The sequence below is a fragment of the Oncorhynchus masou genome, unplaced genomic scaffold (genome assembly GCF_036934945.1).
Source record: "Oncorhynchus masou masou isolate Uvic2021 unplaced genomic scaffold, UVic_Omas_1.1 unplaced_scaffold_1327, whole genome shotgun sequence".
In the NCBI taxonomy this organism is placed as follows: domain Eukaryota; kingdom Metazoa; phylum Chordata; class Actinopteri; order Salmoniformes; family Salmonidae; genus Oncorhynchus; species Oncorhynchus masou.
Window position 1 is genome coordinate 135,984 of NW_027003142.1, and position 16,455 is coordinate 152,438.

The 16,455-nt window shown below is 47.4% G+C and overlaps 1 protein-coding gene across 2 annotated transcripts in view; it reads left to right on the top strand.

Annotated features, from left to right (window-relative positions):
• Nucleotides 1–16,455, top strand: part of LOC135530378 (kinesin heavy chain-like) — a 31,965-nt gene that overhangs the window by 2,252 nt on the left and 13,258 nt on the right. For both annotated transcript variants that reach the window (XM_064958713.1, XM_064958714.1), the window contains exons 2-12: nt 1,206–1,293; nt 2,578–2,651; nt 3,266–3,370; nt 3,681–3,729; nt 4,513–4,568; nt 5,437–5,524; nt 6,853–6,977; nt 7,483–7,587; nt 10,309–10,457; nt 14,021–14,169; nt 16,039–16,220. In XM_064958713.1, coding sequence (XP_064814785.1) covers nt 1,206–1,293; nt 2,578–2,651; nt 3,266–3,370; nt 3,681–3,729; nt 4,513–4,568; nt 5,437–5,524; nt 6,853–6,977; nt 7,483–7,587; nt 10,309–10,457; nt 14,021–14,169; nt 16,039–16,220 — 1,170 coding nt within the window. The remainder of the gene's footprint in view (nt 1–1,205; nt 1,294–2,577; nt 2,652–3,265; nt 3,371–3,680; nt 3,730–4,512; nt 4,569–5,436; nt 5,525–6,852; nt 6,978–7,482; nt 7,588–10,308; nt 10,458–14,020; nt 14,170–16,038; nt 16,221–16,455) is intronic.

The following is a 16,455-nucleotide window of genomic DNA, read 5'->3' on the forward strand; positions in this document are numbered from 1 at the left end:
CCAACATCTAGTGGAAAGCCTCCCCAGAAGAGTGGAGAAGCTGTTATAGCAGTAAAAGGGGGAACAATTCCATATTAATGCCCATGAATTTGGAATAAGACTCGACGAGCAAGTGTCGACATAGATTCTTACAAAACATCTAGATAAGAGCTAAAGGTCTTATTTTGCATGCTCACGGGCAGCATCTTATTAAAATGTCTTCTATACAGAAGGCCTACAGAGTTCTCATCACAATAGCTTGTCTGTCTGTAAACAGTATCTCGTCATTATGCTCCTCCCCTTGCTCAACACCCGTTCAGTGTTCATGTATTATGCATAAGGTTGCCTGCCATCATAATGACACATTGTGTCAGTGTGTGTGTGTTAAGGAAGTACACTGTATACCACATATTTACCTTATATAATATGAAATTGAGACCTAATGCAGTTGTGTATTATGAAGGCCTATGAGATCTCACATCAATCACTTTAGTTCCAGAGAAGGAACAGAAGCCTCTGTTTAAAGCAGTAGGCCTGCTAGCTGTTACAGACATCAATGCATTCTCCTGCAGCCTGCAGACAGACAGCTCAGCTGGTACAGACATCTCCTCATTCTCCTGTAGTCTACAGACAGACAGCTCAGCTGGTACAGACATCTCCTCATTCTCCTGTAGCCTGCAGACAGACAGCTCAGCTGCTGACAGGCTGGTTGTCTTGTGTTGTGTCCGTCCCCATAGACCAGGCTGGATCGTGTTGATTAAACCTGCTGCTTGTAGCTCTATTGTAATTGTCTCACAAGCTCTGCTATTGATTATTAATTATCATTCACAAGCTCTGGTTTTGATGATTGATTACCATTCACAAGCTCTGGTTTTGATGATTGATTACCATTCACAAGCTCTGCTATTGAATATTTATTACCATTCACAAACTCCGCTATTGATTATTGATTACCATTCACAAGCACTGCTATTGACTATTAATTACCATTCACAAGCTCTGCTATTGACTATTAATTACCATTCACAAGCTCTGCTATTGACTATTAATTACCATTCACAAGCTCTGCTATTGACTATTAATTACCATTCACAAGCTCTGCTATTGACTATTAATTACCATTCACAAGCTCTGTTATTGATGATTGAAGTATGAGGTGGTATTTACCCATTACCTCTTTCCCATAGAGCTCTGTAATCACTGTGCATTTTGTCTGTTCTGGACAGGGTAAACCGTATGTCTTTGACCGCGTCCTGCCTCCCAATACAGCCCAGGAGCAGGTCTACGATGCCTGTGCCAAACAGATTGTTAAAGGTAGGTTAACCCCAAACAGATTGTTGAAGGTAGGCTAACCCCAGACAGATTGTTGAAGGATGCTAACCCCAGACAGATTGTTGAAGGATGCTAACCCCAGACAGATTGTTGAAGGATGCTAACCCCAGACAGATTGTTGAAGGATGCTAACCCCAGACAGATTGTTGAAGGATGCTAACCCCAGACAGATTGTTGAAGGTAGGCTAACCCCAGACAGATTGTTGAAGGATGCTAACCCCAGACAGATTGAAGGATGCTAACCCCAGACAGATTGAAGGATGCTAACCCCAGACAGATTGTTGAAGGATGCTAACCCCAGACAGATTGTTGCTAAAGACAGATTGTTGAAGGTAGGCTAACCCCAGACAGATTGTTGAAGGATGCTAACCCCAGACAGATTGTTGAAGGATGCTAACCCCAGACAGATTGTTGAAGGATGCTAACCCCAGACAGATTGTTGAAGGATGCTAACCCCAGACAGATTGTTGAAGGATGCTAACCCCAGACAGATTGTTGAAGGATGACAGATTGTTAACCCCAGACAGATTGTTGAAGGATGCTAACCCCAGACAGATTGTTGAAGGTAGGCTAACCCCAGACAGATTGTTGAAGGATGCTAACCCCAGACAGATTGTTGAAGGATGCTAACCCCAGACAGATTGTTGAAGGATGCTAACCCCAGACAGATTGTTGAAGGATGCTAACCCCAGACAGATTGTTGAAGGATGCTAACCCCAGACAGATTGTTGAAGGATGCTAACCCCAGACAGATTGTTGAAGGTTGAAGGGCTAGACAGATTGTTGAAGGAGACAGATTGTTGAAGGATGCTAACCCCAGACAGATTGTTGAAGGTAGGCTAACCCCAGATAGATAGTTGAAGGATGCTAACCCCAGACAGATAGTTGAAGGATGCTAACCCCAGCTGGTGAGTCCTTCCCCTTGTAGAATAAGTGTTATTGTGACTGATCCACATTCCTTGTGTATGTGTGGTGTCCGGCGGGTTGGTAAAAAAAACACCAGACACAAAAAAATACACATTTCTGGACAAATGAAGTTGAACTGTATTGTACTGTACTGTACTGTATTGTACTGTATTGTATTGTTTTGTATTGTACTGTACTGTACTATATTGTATTGTATTGTATTGTATTGAACTGTATTGTATTGTACTGTGCTGTATTGTACTGTACTGTGCTGTATTGTACTGTACTGTACTGTACTGTATTGTACTGTACTGTACTGTATTGTATTGTACTGTACTGTATTGTATTGTATTCACACAGACGTCCTTGGAGGATACAATGGAACCATCTTTGCCTATGGACAGACCTCCTCGGGGAAGACCCACACCATGGAGGTCAGCCTGATTCTCTGTAGTAATGGCACCTGCCTAAATGAACAGAGACAGGACATATATGATCTAAAGGCAGCCGATATGTTGTAGGTACAGTACGCCCTGAACACGGCACCAAGACGACTGAACGGATTACTCTCAGACAGTTCAGCAGAGAGCCTTCTGACATGATGTTTCAATGGAAGTCAGTCCAGCCTTTCTAAAAGCAGTAAAACACATCAGATCAGTTCGGGTGGCAGGCATACATTGCGTAATTTCATTACTCTCTGAGACTGAATTGATTTAGTGTGAGATTATGGTTCTGTAGTGTGGGTGATTTAAAGAACTGAACCACTAACGCTATAGGTTGCATTTATCCTCGAGCAGTTAATGGCTTTTTAAAGTGGCAGTTGTTTCTTCTTCCCAGAACAGCAAGGATCAGCTAAAGCCAGCAGTAGATAGAGAACAGCATATAGAACAGCTGCTTCTTGGGGGTATAGATGTCTATTATATAGAACCGCTGTAGATATTCAGTGTATATAGAACAGCTGGCTATAAGGGATGTTCCCCGGACCCCAGACTACTTAGTGAAAGTAATCAGTATTGAGTGTGATGTAATGTATTGTTCCTCATCGCAGGGCAAGCTCCACGACCCCCAGCTAATGGGCATCATCCCACGCATCGCTCACGACATCTTCGATCACATCTACTCCATGGACGAGAACCTCGAGTTCCACATCAAGGTATTCAATTGTTAAATTCAACTTTATTTAATCCCTAAAGGGCCCAATAAGAAAGACAAAGTCATTCAACAAGTATCAAATCAATATCAACAAGATGTCTGGTCATCAAAATGTTTTTTTTTTTTTAAGTGAATAAATCCAGAGGTTAAACAGTGTGTCAGTCTCCCTTCCAGTATTCTCATTTTGATACCTACACACCTGGAACAGATACTATTTTGTATCAAGGACCTTTAAGGAGCGCAGACGGCCTCCTACCATTTCCTATGGTCATCAAAATGTACCCTGTATTGATTCCTGTTTTCTTGTGCAGGTCTCGTATTTTGAGATCTACCTGGACAAGATCCGAGACTTACTAGATGGTAAGAAGAACTCGTGTTGGATGGACTTCAAAGAGAAGTCTTTTGAAGATGAGCAGAGAACATTTTAGACAGGTCATAATGGGGTTAGCCTAGTGGTTAAGAGCGTTGAGCCAGTAACCGAAGGTCACTGGTTCAAATCCCCGAGGCGGCAAGGTGGAACAATCTGCCGTTCTACTCTTGAACAAGGCAGAACAAGACAGCAACTGCTCTCCGGGTGCCGATGACATGGATGTCGATTAAGGCAGCCTCCCCCCCCCCCCCCCGCACCTCTCTGATTCAGACACATTTCAGTTGAATGCATTCAGTTGTACAAACTGACTGGCTGTCCCCCTTTCCTTTCCTAATGACTAGCTGTCCCCCTTTCCTTTCCTAATGACTAGCTGTCCCCCTTTCCTTTCCTAATGACTAGCTGTCCCCCTTTCCTTTCCTAATGACTAGCTGTCCCCCGTTCCTAATGACTAGCTGTCCCCCTTTCCTTTCCTAATGACTAGCTGTCCCCCTTTCCTTTCCTAATGACTCGTTGGCCCCTTTCCTTTCCTAATGACTAGCTGTCCCCCGTTCCTAATGACTAGCTGTCCCCCTTTCCTTTCCTAATGACTAGCTGTCCCCCTTTCCTTTCCTAATGACTCGTTTCCCGCTTTCCTTTCCTAATGACTAGCTGTCCCCCTTTCCTTTCCTAATGACTAGCTGTCCCCCTTTCCTTTCCTAATGACTCGTTTCCCCCTTTCCTAATGACTCGTTGCCCTCTTTCCTTTCCTAATGACTCGTTTCCCTCTTTTCCAGTGTCGAAGACCAACCTGGCTGTGCATGAGGACAAGAACAGAGTTCCCTATGTCAAGGTGAGCAGAACAGATGGTTAGGTAACACATGTCAAGGTGAGCAGTACAGATGGTTAGATAACACATGTCAAGGTGAGCAGTACAGATGGTTAGGTAACACATGTCAAGGTGAGCAGAACAGATGGTTAGGTAACACATGTCAAGGTGAGCTGTACAGATGGTTAGGTAACACATGTCAAGGTGAGCAGTACAGATGGTTAGGTAACACATGTCAAGGTGAGCTGTACAGATGGTTAGGTAACACATGTCAAGGTGAGCAGTACAGATGGTTAGGTAACACATGTCAAGGTGAGCAGTACAGATGGTTAGGTAACACATGTCAAGGTGAGCAGTACAGATGGTTAGGTAACACATGTCAATGTGAGCAGTACAGATGGTTAGGTAACACATGTCAAGGTGAGCAGTACAGATGGTTAGGTAACACATGTCAAGGTGAGCAGTACAGATGGTTAGGTAACACATGTCAAGGTGAGCAGAACAGATGGTTGGGTAACACATGTCAAGGTGAGCAGTACAGATGGTTAGGTAACACATGTCAAGGTGAGCAGAACAGATGGTTGGGTAACACATGTCAAGGTGAGCAGTACAGATGGTTAGGTAACACATGGTTAGGTCTAAGGCGTCACTACAGACTCGGGTTTGATCCCAGGCTGTATCCCAACCGTCCGTGGTCGGGAGTCCCATAGGGCGGCGCACAATTGGCCCAGCGTCGTCCGGGTTAGGGAAGGGTTTGGCTGGGTTAGGCTGTCATTTTAAATAATAATTTGTTCTTAACTGACTTGCCTAGTTAATTGTTAAAATAAAAAAAATGTTATAGAAATCATAAAAGGCACCAACCTGTTAAAGCTGTGATGTGATCCTGTCCCAGGGTTGTACAGAACGCTTTGTGTCCAGTCCAGAGGAAGTCATGGATGTCATCGATGAGGGAAAGGCCAACCGGCACGTGGCTGTGACAAGTATGTTGTGTCTCTTCTATCAATCAATCACATGTATTTATGAAGCCCTTCTTAGATCAACAGCTGTCAAAGTGTTTAACAGTATCCCGGCCTGCAAGCAGATGCAGAGGCCAGGAAACACTCCCTAGAAGGGTGTATCAATGCTGCTATAATATATACTTCTTCTATAATATATACTACTTCTATAATATATACCTCTTCTGTAAGATATACTTCTTCTATAATATATACTACTTCTATAATATATACCTCTTCTATAAGATATACTTCTTCTATAAGATATACCTCTTCTATTAGATATACTTCTATTAGATATACTTATTCTATTAGATATACTTCTTCTAAAAGATATACTTCTTCTATAATATATACTACTTCTATAATATATACTTATTCTATAATATATACTTATTCTATAATATATACTTATTCAATAAGATATACTTATTCTATAATATATACTTATTCTATAATATATACTTATTCTATTAGATATACTTATTCTATAATATATACTTATTCTATAATATATACTTATTCTATTAGATATACTTCTATTAGATATACTTCTATTAGATATACTTCTATTAGATATACTTCTTCTATAATATATAGTTAAATAGACTTACTTATTTGATAAGATATACTTCTATAATATATACTTCTATAATAATATATACCTCTTCTGTAAGATATACTTCTTCTATAAGATCTGCTTTTTCTATAATATATACTTCAATTAGACATACTTCTTCTATAATATATACTTCTATAATATATACTTCCTCTAAAAGATATACTTCTTCTATAATATATACTTATTTTATAATATATACTTCTTCAATAAGATATAATAATTATATTAGATATACCTCTATTAGATATACCTCTTCTATAATATATACTTCTACTATAATATATACTTCTTCAATAAGATATAATAATTATATTAGATATACCTCTTCTATAATATATACTTCTTCTATAATATATACTTCTTCTATAATATATACTTCTTCTATAAAATATACTTCTTCTATAATATATACTTCTTCTATAGTATATACTTCTTCTATAGTATATACTTCTATATATATATACTTCTATAATATATACTTATTTTATAAGATATACTTCTTCTATAGTATATACTTCTATAATATATACTTCTATAATATATACTTCTATAATATATACTTATTTTATAAGATATACTTATTCTATAGTATATACTTCTATAATATATACTTCTATAATATATACTTCTATAATATATACTTCTATAGTATATACTTCTATAATATATACGTATTTTGTCCTGTTCATAGACATGAATGAGCACAGTTCCAGAAGCCACAGCATCTTCCTGATCAACATCAAACAAGAGAATGTGGAAACAGAGAAGAAACTGTCAGGGAAGTTATACCTGGTGGATCTGGCTGGGAGTGAGAAGGTAAATCAGTATGATGGTAAAGGCAGACCCCAACAAACCACCATAACTTGTGTTCGAACTGTTTATAACTTGTCATAACTGTGTTATAACTCTAGGCTTGTCTGATGAAGAGGCCAATGAACCGCCATAACTTGTGTTAGAACTGTTTATAACTTGTCATAACTGTGTTATAACTCTAGGCTTGTCTGATGAAGAGGCCAATGAACTACCATAACTTGTTAGAACTGCATACCTGTGTATTATAACTATAACTGTGCTATTATTGTGTTATAAGGTGTTATAACTCCCAGCTTGTCAGTCAGGTGTAAGATGCTGAAGCATCCTATGTCCTCTCCCACCTGCTGACTCATGAAGACAGACTCCCAACAAACTAATTGTGTTATGACTGTTATAACTGTTTTATAATGTGTTATAACTCCAGACCTGTCAGTTAGAAGATGCTGCTGCATTGTGTGGCCTCTCTCCCCTGCTGACAGTCGTTTCTCTCTCTGTTTGTCTCTTTAAGGTCAGTAAGACAGGTGCTGAAGGAGCCGTGTTGGACGAAGCTAAAAATATCAATAAGTCCCTCTCTGCTCTGGGGAATGTCATCTCTGCTCTGGCTGAGGGGACAGTGAGTTCTCTCTATATATCTTACCCTTCTCTCTTTAATATAGGGACATCAGCAGGGATTACTGAATACTTTGCATATGTGACGTTGAAATTGTGTAAAAACAATAAACCAAAATGTGCTTTTGCTGAAAAAAAGTTATGCGTCAGCAGTGAGGTCATGTTTTTATTCTGATCTGGTCCTGATGGCTGACTGGTTATCTATGAGACTGACTGGTTATCTATGAGACTGACTGGTTATCTATGAGACTGACTGGTTATCTATGAGACTGTCTGTTGAAAGGCCCTGATGGCTGACTGGTTATCTATGAGACTGACTGGTTATCTATGAGACTGACTGGTTATCTATGAGGCTGACTGGTTATCTATGAGACTGACTGGTTATCTATGAGACTGACTGGCCCTGATGGCTGACTGGTTATCTATGAGACTGACTGGTTATCTATGAGACTGACTGGTTATCTATGAGACTGACTGGTTATCTATGAGGCTGACTGGTTATCTATGAGACTGACTGGTTATCTATGAGACTGACTGGTTATCTATGAGACTGACTGGTTATCTATGAGACTGACTGGTTATCTATGAGACTGACTGGTTATCTATGAGACTGTCTGTTGAAAGGCCCTGATGGCTGACTGGTTATCTATGAGACTGACTGGTTATCTATGAGGCTGACTGGTTATCTATGAGGCTGTCTGTCGAAAGGTCCTGATGGCTGACTGGTTATCTATGAGACTGACTGGTTATCTATGAGGCTGACTGGTTATCTATGAGGCTGTCTGTTGAAAGGCCCTGATGGCTGACTGGTTATCTATGAGACTGACTGGTTATCTATGAGACTGACTGGTTATCTATGAGACTGACTGGTTATCTATGAGGCTGACTGGTTATCTATGAGACTGTCTGCTGAAAGGCCCTGATGGCTGACTGGTTATCTATGAGACTGACTGGTTATCTATGAGACTGACTGGTTATCTATGAGACTGACTGGTTATCTATGAGACTGACTGGTTATCTATGAGACTGACTGGTTATCTATGAGACTGACTGGTTATCTATGAGACTGACTGGTTATCTATGAGGCTGACTGGTTATCTATGAGGCTGACTGGTTATCTATGAGGCTGACTGGTTATCTATGAGACTGACTGGTTATCTATGAGGCTGACTGGTTATCTATGAGGCTGACTGGTTATCTATGAGGCTGACTGGTTATCTATGAGGCTGACTGGTTATCTATGAGACTGACTGGTTATCTATGAGACTGACTGGTTATCTATGAGGCTGACTGGTTATCTATGAGGCTGACTGGTTATCTATGAGACTGACTGGTTATCTATGAGACTGACTGGTTATCTATGAGGCTGACTGGTTATCTATGAGGCTGACTGGTTATCTGACTGGTTATCTATGATGGCTGACTGGTTATCTATGAGGCTGACTGGTTATCTATATCTATGAGGCTGACTGGTTATCTATGAGACTGACTGGTTATCCTGATGGCTGACTGGTTATCTATGAGACTGACTGGTTATCTATGAGACTGACTGGTTATCTATGAGACTGACTGGTTATCTATGAGGCTGACTGGTTATCTATGAGGCTGACTGGTTATCTATGAGACTGACTGGTTATCTATGAGGCTGACTGGTTATCTATGAGACTGTCTGTTGAAAGGCCCTGATGGCTGACTGGTTATCTATGAGGCTGACTGGTTATCTATGAGACTGACTGGTTATCTATGAGACTGACTGGTTATCTATGAGGCTGACTGGTTATCTATGAGGCTGACTGGTTATCTATGAGGCTGACTGGTTATCTATGAGGCTGACTGGTTATCTATGAGGCTGACTGGTTATCTATGAGACTGACTGGTTATCTATGAGGCTGACTGGTTATCTATGAGGCTGTCTGAATGAGGCTGACTGGTTATCTATGAGACTGACTGGTGAAAGGCCCTGATGGCTGACTATCTATGAGACTATGAGGCTGACTGGTTATCTATGAGGCTGACTGGTTATCTATGAGACTGACTGGTTATCTATGAGACTGACTGGTTATCTATGAGACTGACTGGTTATCTATGTTATCTATGACTGACTGGTTATCTATGATACTGACTGGTTATCTATGAGGCTGACTGGTTATCTATGAGGCTGACTGGTTATATATGAGGCTGACTGGTTATCTATGAGGCTGACTAGTTATCTATGAGGCTGACTGGTTATCTATGAGACTGACTAGTTATCTATGAGGCTGACTGGTTATATATGAGACTGACTTGTTATCTATGAGACTGACTGGTTATCTATGAGGCTACCTGGTTATCTATGAGGCTGTCTGTTGAAAGGCCCTGATGGCTGACTGGTTATCTATGAGACTGACTGGTTATCTATGAGACTGACTGGTTATCTATGAGACTGACTGGTTATCTATGAGACTGACTGGTTATCTATGAGGCTGACTGGTTATCTATGAGACTGACTGGTTATCTATGAGACTGACTGGTTATCTATGAGACTGGCCCTGATGGCTGACTGGTTATCTATGAGGCTGACTGGTTATCTATGAGGCTGACTGGTTATCTATGAGGCTGACTGGTTATCTATGAGGCTGACTGGTTATCTATGAGGCTGACTGGTTATCTATGAGACTGACTGGTTATCTATGAGACTGTCTGTTGAAAGGCCCTGATGGGTAAATAATGTGTTGTTTGTTTTCAGAAAACCCACGTCCCGTACAGGGACAGCAAGATGACCCGTATCCTGCAGGACTCTCTAGGGGGGAACTGTAGGACCACCATCATCATCTGTGCATCTCCCTCCATCTACAACGAGTGTGAGACCAAGTCTACCCTCATGTTCGGACAGAGGTGGGTCAGCACCTCTCTACAGTCTACCTGGTCTAGTGGCAGACTGTTAGCATAAGTCTACCCTGTTGGGACAGAGGTGGGTCAGCACCTCTCTACAGTCTACCTGGTCTAGTGGCAGACTGTTAACATAAGTCTACCCTGTTGGGACAGAGGTGGGTCAGCAGTCTACCCTGTTGGGACAGAGGTGGGTCAGCACCTCTCTACAGTCTACCTGGTCTAGTGGCAGACTGTTAACATAAGTCTACCCTGTTGGGACAGAGGTGGGTCAGCACCTCTCTACAGTCTACCTGGTCTAGTGACAGACTGTTAGCATAAGTCTACCCTGTTTGGGTCAGACAGTTTACCTGGTCTAGTGACAGACTGTTAGCATAAGTCTACCCTGTTGGGACAGAGGTGGGTCAGCACCTCTACAGTCTACCTGGTCTAGTGACAGACTGTTAGCATAAGTCTACCCTGTTGGGACAGAGGTGGGTCAGCACCTCTCTACAGTCTACCTGGTCTAGTGGCAGACTGTTAGCATAAGTCTACCCTGTTGAGACAGAGGTGAGCTGAGAGATCCACTGCACCATACCCAGTTCCCCTATTTTATGTGAACAATGAAAGGTTTCCCATGGCAGATGGGCCGTCCTTAATCCACCAGGAGACGGACAGTGACTGTTGATGATGAATAGAGCTGGTTCCCGGTATCTTCCCTCCGATTCAGGGCTGACTGAGTGGTTGCATAACAAGCCTCTTCTCTAAGTCTTTATCCAGATGATGAAGACATTGTTTATCTCTCTGACCTTTAGCTAATTGTCACATCCATCCACTCCCCTAAATCCTATCTGTAGGGTTTTATCCTGCCTCCTGGCTGGACAGCAACAGTAGCAACAGTGGGAGTTAGCCTAGGCTGCTCTGTGTGTTAGAGGACACAATGGACTTCCAGAACATTCTGTCTGTGCTGCCCTGCTAGAGGACACAGGGGAAATCCAGAACATTCTGTCTCTGCTGCCCTGCTAGAGGACACAGGGGACATCCAGAACATTCTGTCTGTGCTGCCCTGGTGCAGCATGCTGGTGCAGCATGGGACACAGGGGACATCCAGAACATTCTGTCTGGTGCTGCCCTGCTAGAGGACACAGGGGACATCCAGAACATTCTGTCTGTGCTGCCCTGCCAGGCTTGGTGAGCGTGGAGGAGCTGGTAGAACAGTAGGGGCTACAGAGCAATGTGGTGCGGCGTGGTGCGGTGTGGTGCGGCGTGGTGTGGTGCGGTGCGGCGTGTGGCGTGGTGCGGCGTGGTGCAGTGTGGTGCGGCGTGGGTGTGGTGCGGCATGGTGTGGTGTGGTGCGGCATGGTGTGGTGCGGCGTGGTGTGGTGCGGTATGGTGTGGTGCAGCGTGGTGTGGTGCGGCATGGTGTGGTGCGGCATGGTGCGGTGTGGTGCGGTGGTGTGGTGCGGTGGTGCGGTGGTGCGGTGGTGCGGCATGGTGTGGTGCGGCGTGGTGTGGTGCGGCATGGTGTGGTGCGGCATGGTGGTGTGCATGGTGTGGTGCGTGCGTGCGGTATGGTGTGGTGTGGTGCGGCATGGTGTGGTGCGGCATGGTGTGGTGTGGTGGTGCGGCGTGGTGGTGTGGTGCGGCATGGTGTGGTGCGGCGTGGTGTGGTGCGGCATGGTGTGGTGCGGCATGGTGTGGTGCGGCGTGGCGTGGTGTGGCGCATGGTGCGTGCATGGTGTGTGGTGCGGCATGGTGTGTGCGGTGTGGTGCGGCATGGTGTGGTGTGGTGCGGCATGGTGTGGTGCGGCATGGTGTGGTGGTGGTGCGTGGGTGGGCATGGCGTGGTGCGGTGTGGTGCGGCGTGGTGTAGTGGTGTGGTGCGGTGTGCGGTATGGTGGTGGTGGCATGGTGCGGTGTGGTGCGGCATGGTGTGGTGCGGCATGGTGTGGTGTGTGTGCATGGTGCGTATGGTGTGGTGCGGCGTGGTGCGGTGGTGCGGCATGGTGTGGTGCGGCATGGTGTGGCATGGTGCGGCATGGTGTGGTGCGGCATGGTGTGGTGCATGGTGTGGTGGCATGGTGCGGCATGGTGTGGTGCGGCATGGTGTGGTGTGGTGCAGCATGGTGGTGGTGTGGTGCGGCATGGGTGGTGTGGTGCGGCATGGTGCGGTGCGGCATGGTGCGGTATGGTGGTGCGTTGCATGGTGTGGTGCGGCATGGTGTGGTGCGGCATGGTGTGGTGTGGTGCGGCGTGGTGGTGCGGCGTGGTGTGGTGTGGTGCGGCGTGGTGGTGGTGCGGCATGGTGCGGTATGGGTGTGGTGGTGTGGTGCGGCATGGTGTGGTGCAGCATGGTGTGGTGCGGCGTGGTGTGGTGCGGCATGGTGTGGTGCGGCGTGGTGCGGCATGGTGTGGTGCGGCGTGGTGCGGTGCGGCGTGGTGGTGTGGTGCGCGGTGTGGCGGCATGGGTGGGCGGTGCGGCATGGTGTGGTGCGGCGTGGTGCGGCATGGTGTGGTGTGGTGCGGCGTGGTGTGGTGCGGCATGGTGGTGCGGCGTGCGGTGGTGGTGCGGCGTGGTGTGGCGGCGGTATGGTGTGGTGCGGCATGGTGTGGTGCGGCATGTTGCGGTATGGTGTGGTGCGGTGTGGTGTTGTGCGGCGTGGTGTGGTGCGGCATGGTGCGGTATGGTGCGGTGCGGCGTGGTGTGGTGCGGTGGTGTAGCGTGGTGCGGCGTGGTGGTGTGGTGCGGTATGGTGCAGCGTGGTGTGGTATGGTGCGGCGTGGTGTGGTGCGGCGTGGTGTGGCGCGGTGTGGTGCGGCGTGGTGTGGGCATGGTGTGGTGTGGTGCATGGTGCGGCATGGTGTGGTGCGGCATGGTGCGGTATGGTGTGGTGCGGCATGGTGTGGTGTGGTGCGGCATGGTGTGGTGTGGTGTGGTGCAGCATGGTGTGGCGTGGTGTGGTGTGGTGCGGCATGGTGTGGTGTGGTGCAGCAGTGGTGCGGTATGGTGTGGTGCGTGGCGTGGTGTGGTGTGGTGCGGCATGGTGTGGTGTGGTGCAGCATGGTGTGGTGTGGTGCAGCATGGTGTGGTGTGGTGCAGCATGGTGTGGTGTGGTGCAGCATGGTGTCGTGTGGTGCAGCGTGGTGTGGTGTGGTGTGGTGCGCTCCACTGCACTTTCTGCACCCATGTGACCACCACTGCTGTCTGTGAGAGGAGGCTGAGAGGAGTTGGACTTTACACATCATTGTACGGTCTACAGTACCCAGCAGGGCTAATTAGTCCCCGGTCATCTTCACAGGGGACAACCTCCTGCAATAGATCTCAGACCAGTTCAAATACGGAGCTTTCTGCCTCCCTGCTTCTTATTGAATCTCCTCCTCCAGTTGTGTTGATTCAGTGTTTATCCATCTGTTCCTGTTCGGACAAAAAAATATACTGTGGAGAAAAAAGTGATGAGTAAATGAGGCCACAATGTCCTTTAGTGGATGAATTACAGCCCATTAGCCATGTCAAAGTAGTGCACTGCTGTATAGGGAATAGGGTGTGATTAGATATAGGAATCTGAGTGTCTGTCCCACCCTCCACACAGAGCCAAGACCATCAAGAACACAGTGTCTGTGAACCTGGAGCTGACTGCTGAGGAGTGGAAGAACAAGTACAACAAGGAGAAAGACAAGAACAAGAGTCTGAAGAACGTTATCCACAGGCTGGAGATGGAGCTCAACCGCTGGAGGAACGGTGAGAGAGGATAGGGAGGGAGGGGATGGGGAGGTAGGGAGGTAGGGAGGGAGATGGAGCTCAACTGCTGGAGGAATGGTGAGGGAGGGGATGGGGAGGTAGGGAGGTAGGGAGGGAGATGGAGCTCAACCGCTGGAGGAACGGTGAGGGAGGATGGGGAGGGAAGGGGATGGGGAGGGAGGGAGATGGAGCACAACCGCTGGAGGAATGGTGAGGGAGGATGGGGAGGGGATGGGGAGGTAGGGAGGGAGATGGAGCTCAACCGCTGGAGGAACGGTGAGGGAGGAGGAGATGAGGAGGGATGGGGAGGGAGATGGAGCTCAACCGCTGGAGGAACGGTGAGGGAGGAGGGAAGGAGATGGGGAGGGAGATGGAGCTCAACCGCTGGAGGAACGGTGAGGGAGGAGGGTGGGAGATGGGGAGGGAGATGGAGCTCAACCGCTGGAGGAACGGTGGGGAGGAGGGGGAGATGGGAGGGAGGGAGATGGAGCTCAACCGCTGGAGGAACGGTGAGGGAGGAGGGAGATGGGGAGGGAGGGAGGTAAGGAGGGAGATGGAGCTCAACCGCTGGAGGAACGGTGAGGGAGGAGGGGGGAGATGAGGAGGGAGGGAGATGGAGCTCAACCGCTGGAGGAACGGTGAGGGAGGAGGGTGGGAGATGGGGAGGGAGGGAGGTAGGGAGGGAGATGGAGCTCAACCACTGGAGGAACGGTGAGGGAGGAGGGGGGAGATGAGGAGGGAGGGAGGTAAGGAGGGAGATGGAGCTCAACCACTGGAGGAACGGTGAGCGAGGAGGGGGGATGAGGAGGATGGGGAGGGAGATGGAGCTCAACCGCTGGAGGAACGGTGAGGGAGGAGGGAGGGAGATGAGGAGGGAGGGAGGGAGATGGAGCTCAACCGCTGGAGGAACGGTGAGGGAGGAGGGAGGGAGGAGGAGGGAGGGAGGGAGATGGAGCTCAACCGCTGGAGGAACGGTGAGGGAGGATGGGGAGGGAGGGGGATGGGGGGAGGTAGGGAGGGAGATGGAGCTCAACCGCTGGAGGAACGGTGAGGGAGGAGGGGGAGATGAGGAGGGAGGGAGATGGAGCTCAACCGCTGGAGGAACGGTGAGGGAGGAGGGTGGGAGATGGGGAGGGGTGAGGGAGATGGGGAGATGGGGTGGGAGATGGGGAGGGATGGGGAGGGAGATGGAGCTCAACCGCTGGAGGAACGGTGAGGGAGGAGGGTGGGAGATGGGGAGGGAGGTAGGGAGGGAGATGGAGCTCAACCGCTGGAGGAACGGTGAGGGAGGAGGGTGGGAGATGGGGAGGGAGGGAGATGGGGACCGCTGGAGGAAGATGGGGAGGGGGAGGGAGGGAGATGGAGCTCAACCGCTGGAGGAACGGTGAGGGAGGATGGGGAGGGGAGGGAGGGGATGGATGGGGAGGGTAGGGAGGGAGATGGAGCTCAACCGCTGGAGGAACGGTGAGGGAGGAGGGAGGGAGATGGAGCTCAACCGCTGGAGGAATGATGAGGGAGGAGGGAGGGAGATGGAGTTCAACCGCTGGAGGAACGGTGAGGGAGATGAGGAGGGAGGGAGGGAGATGGGGAGTGAGGGATGGGCAGAGGAGGAGATGGGGAGTGAGACAGAGGAGGGAGAGGGAGGAGGGTGAGAGAGGGAGCAGGGGTAGAGAGGGAGAGATTGAGGAGGGAGAGATTGAGGAGGGAGGGAGTGGGGAGGGAGGGCAGAGAGAGAGAGAAATGATTGAAACCCTTCATATGAAATCGACAGAGCCACACTGAGTTGGACATGAGTTAGTGTTCCAATGGTAGATATTGAGTGAATGAGTGCAGAGTTCAGGGTAGAGAATCTGTTTGTCCCCGTCTCAGGTGAGAACGTCCCTGAGGAGGAGCAGCTGAGTGCTAAGGAGCAGAAGCACCTGGAGCCGTGTGACAACACTCCCATCATAGATAACATGGCTCCAGCTAACGGACTGGTTCTGGTCTCCACCGAGGAGAAGAGCAAGTACGAGGAGGACATCAGCAATCTGTACAAACAACTGGACGACAAGGTCAACAAGGGAAATCTAACCAGACTAGATAGAGAACTGAGTCAATTCATTTTGGAGGGTACAAACTCAACGTACATAAAGAATAACAGACATTAAAACACAGTTTAAATAACAAACATGCATCAACATTAAACGGTAGGCTAGATTGGGCAGGAACAGGAAGGAGTTGGATTTTGTACAGTCAAATCAATGTTTCCAATTCTATTCTAACTGAAATGTGAATTGCTGTTTGTTT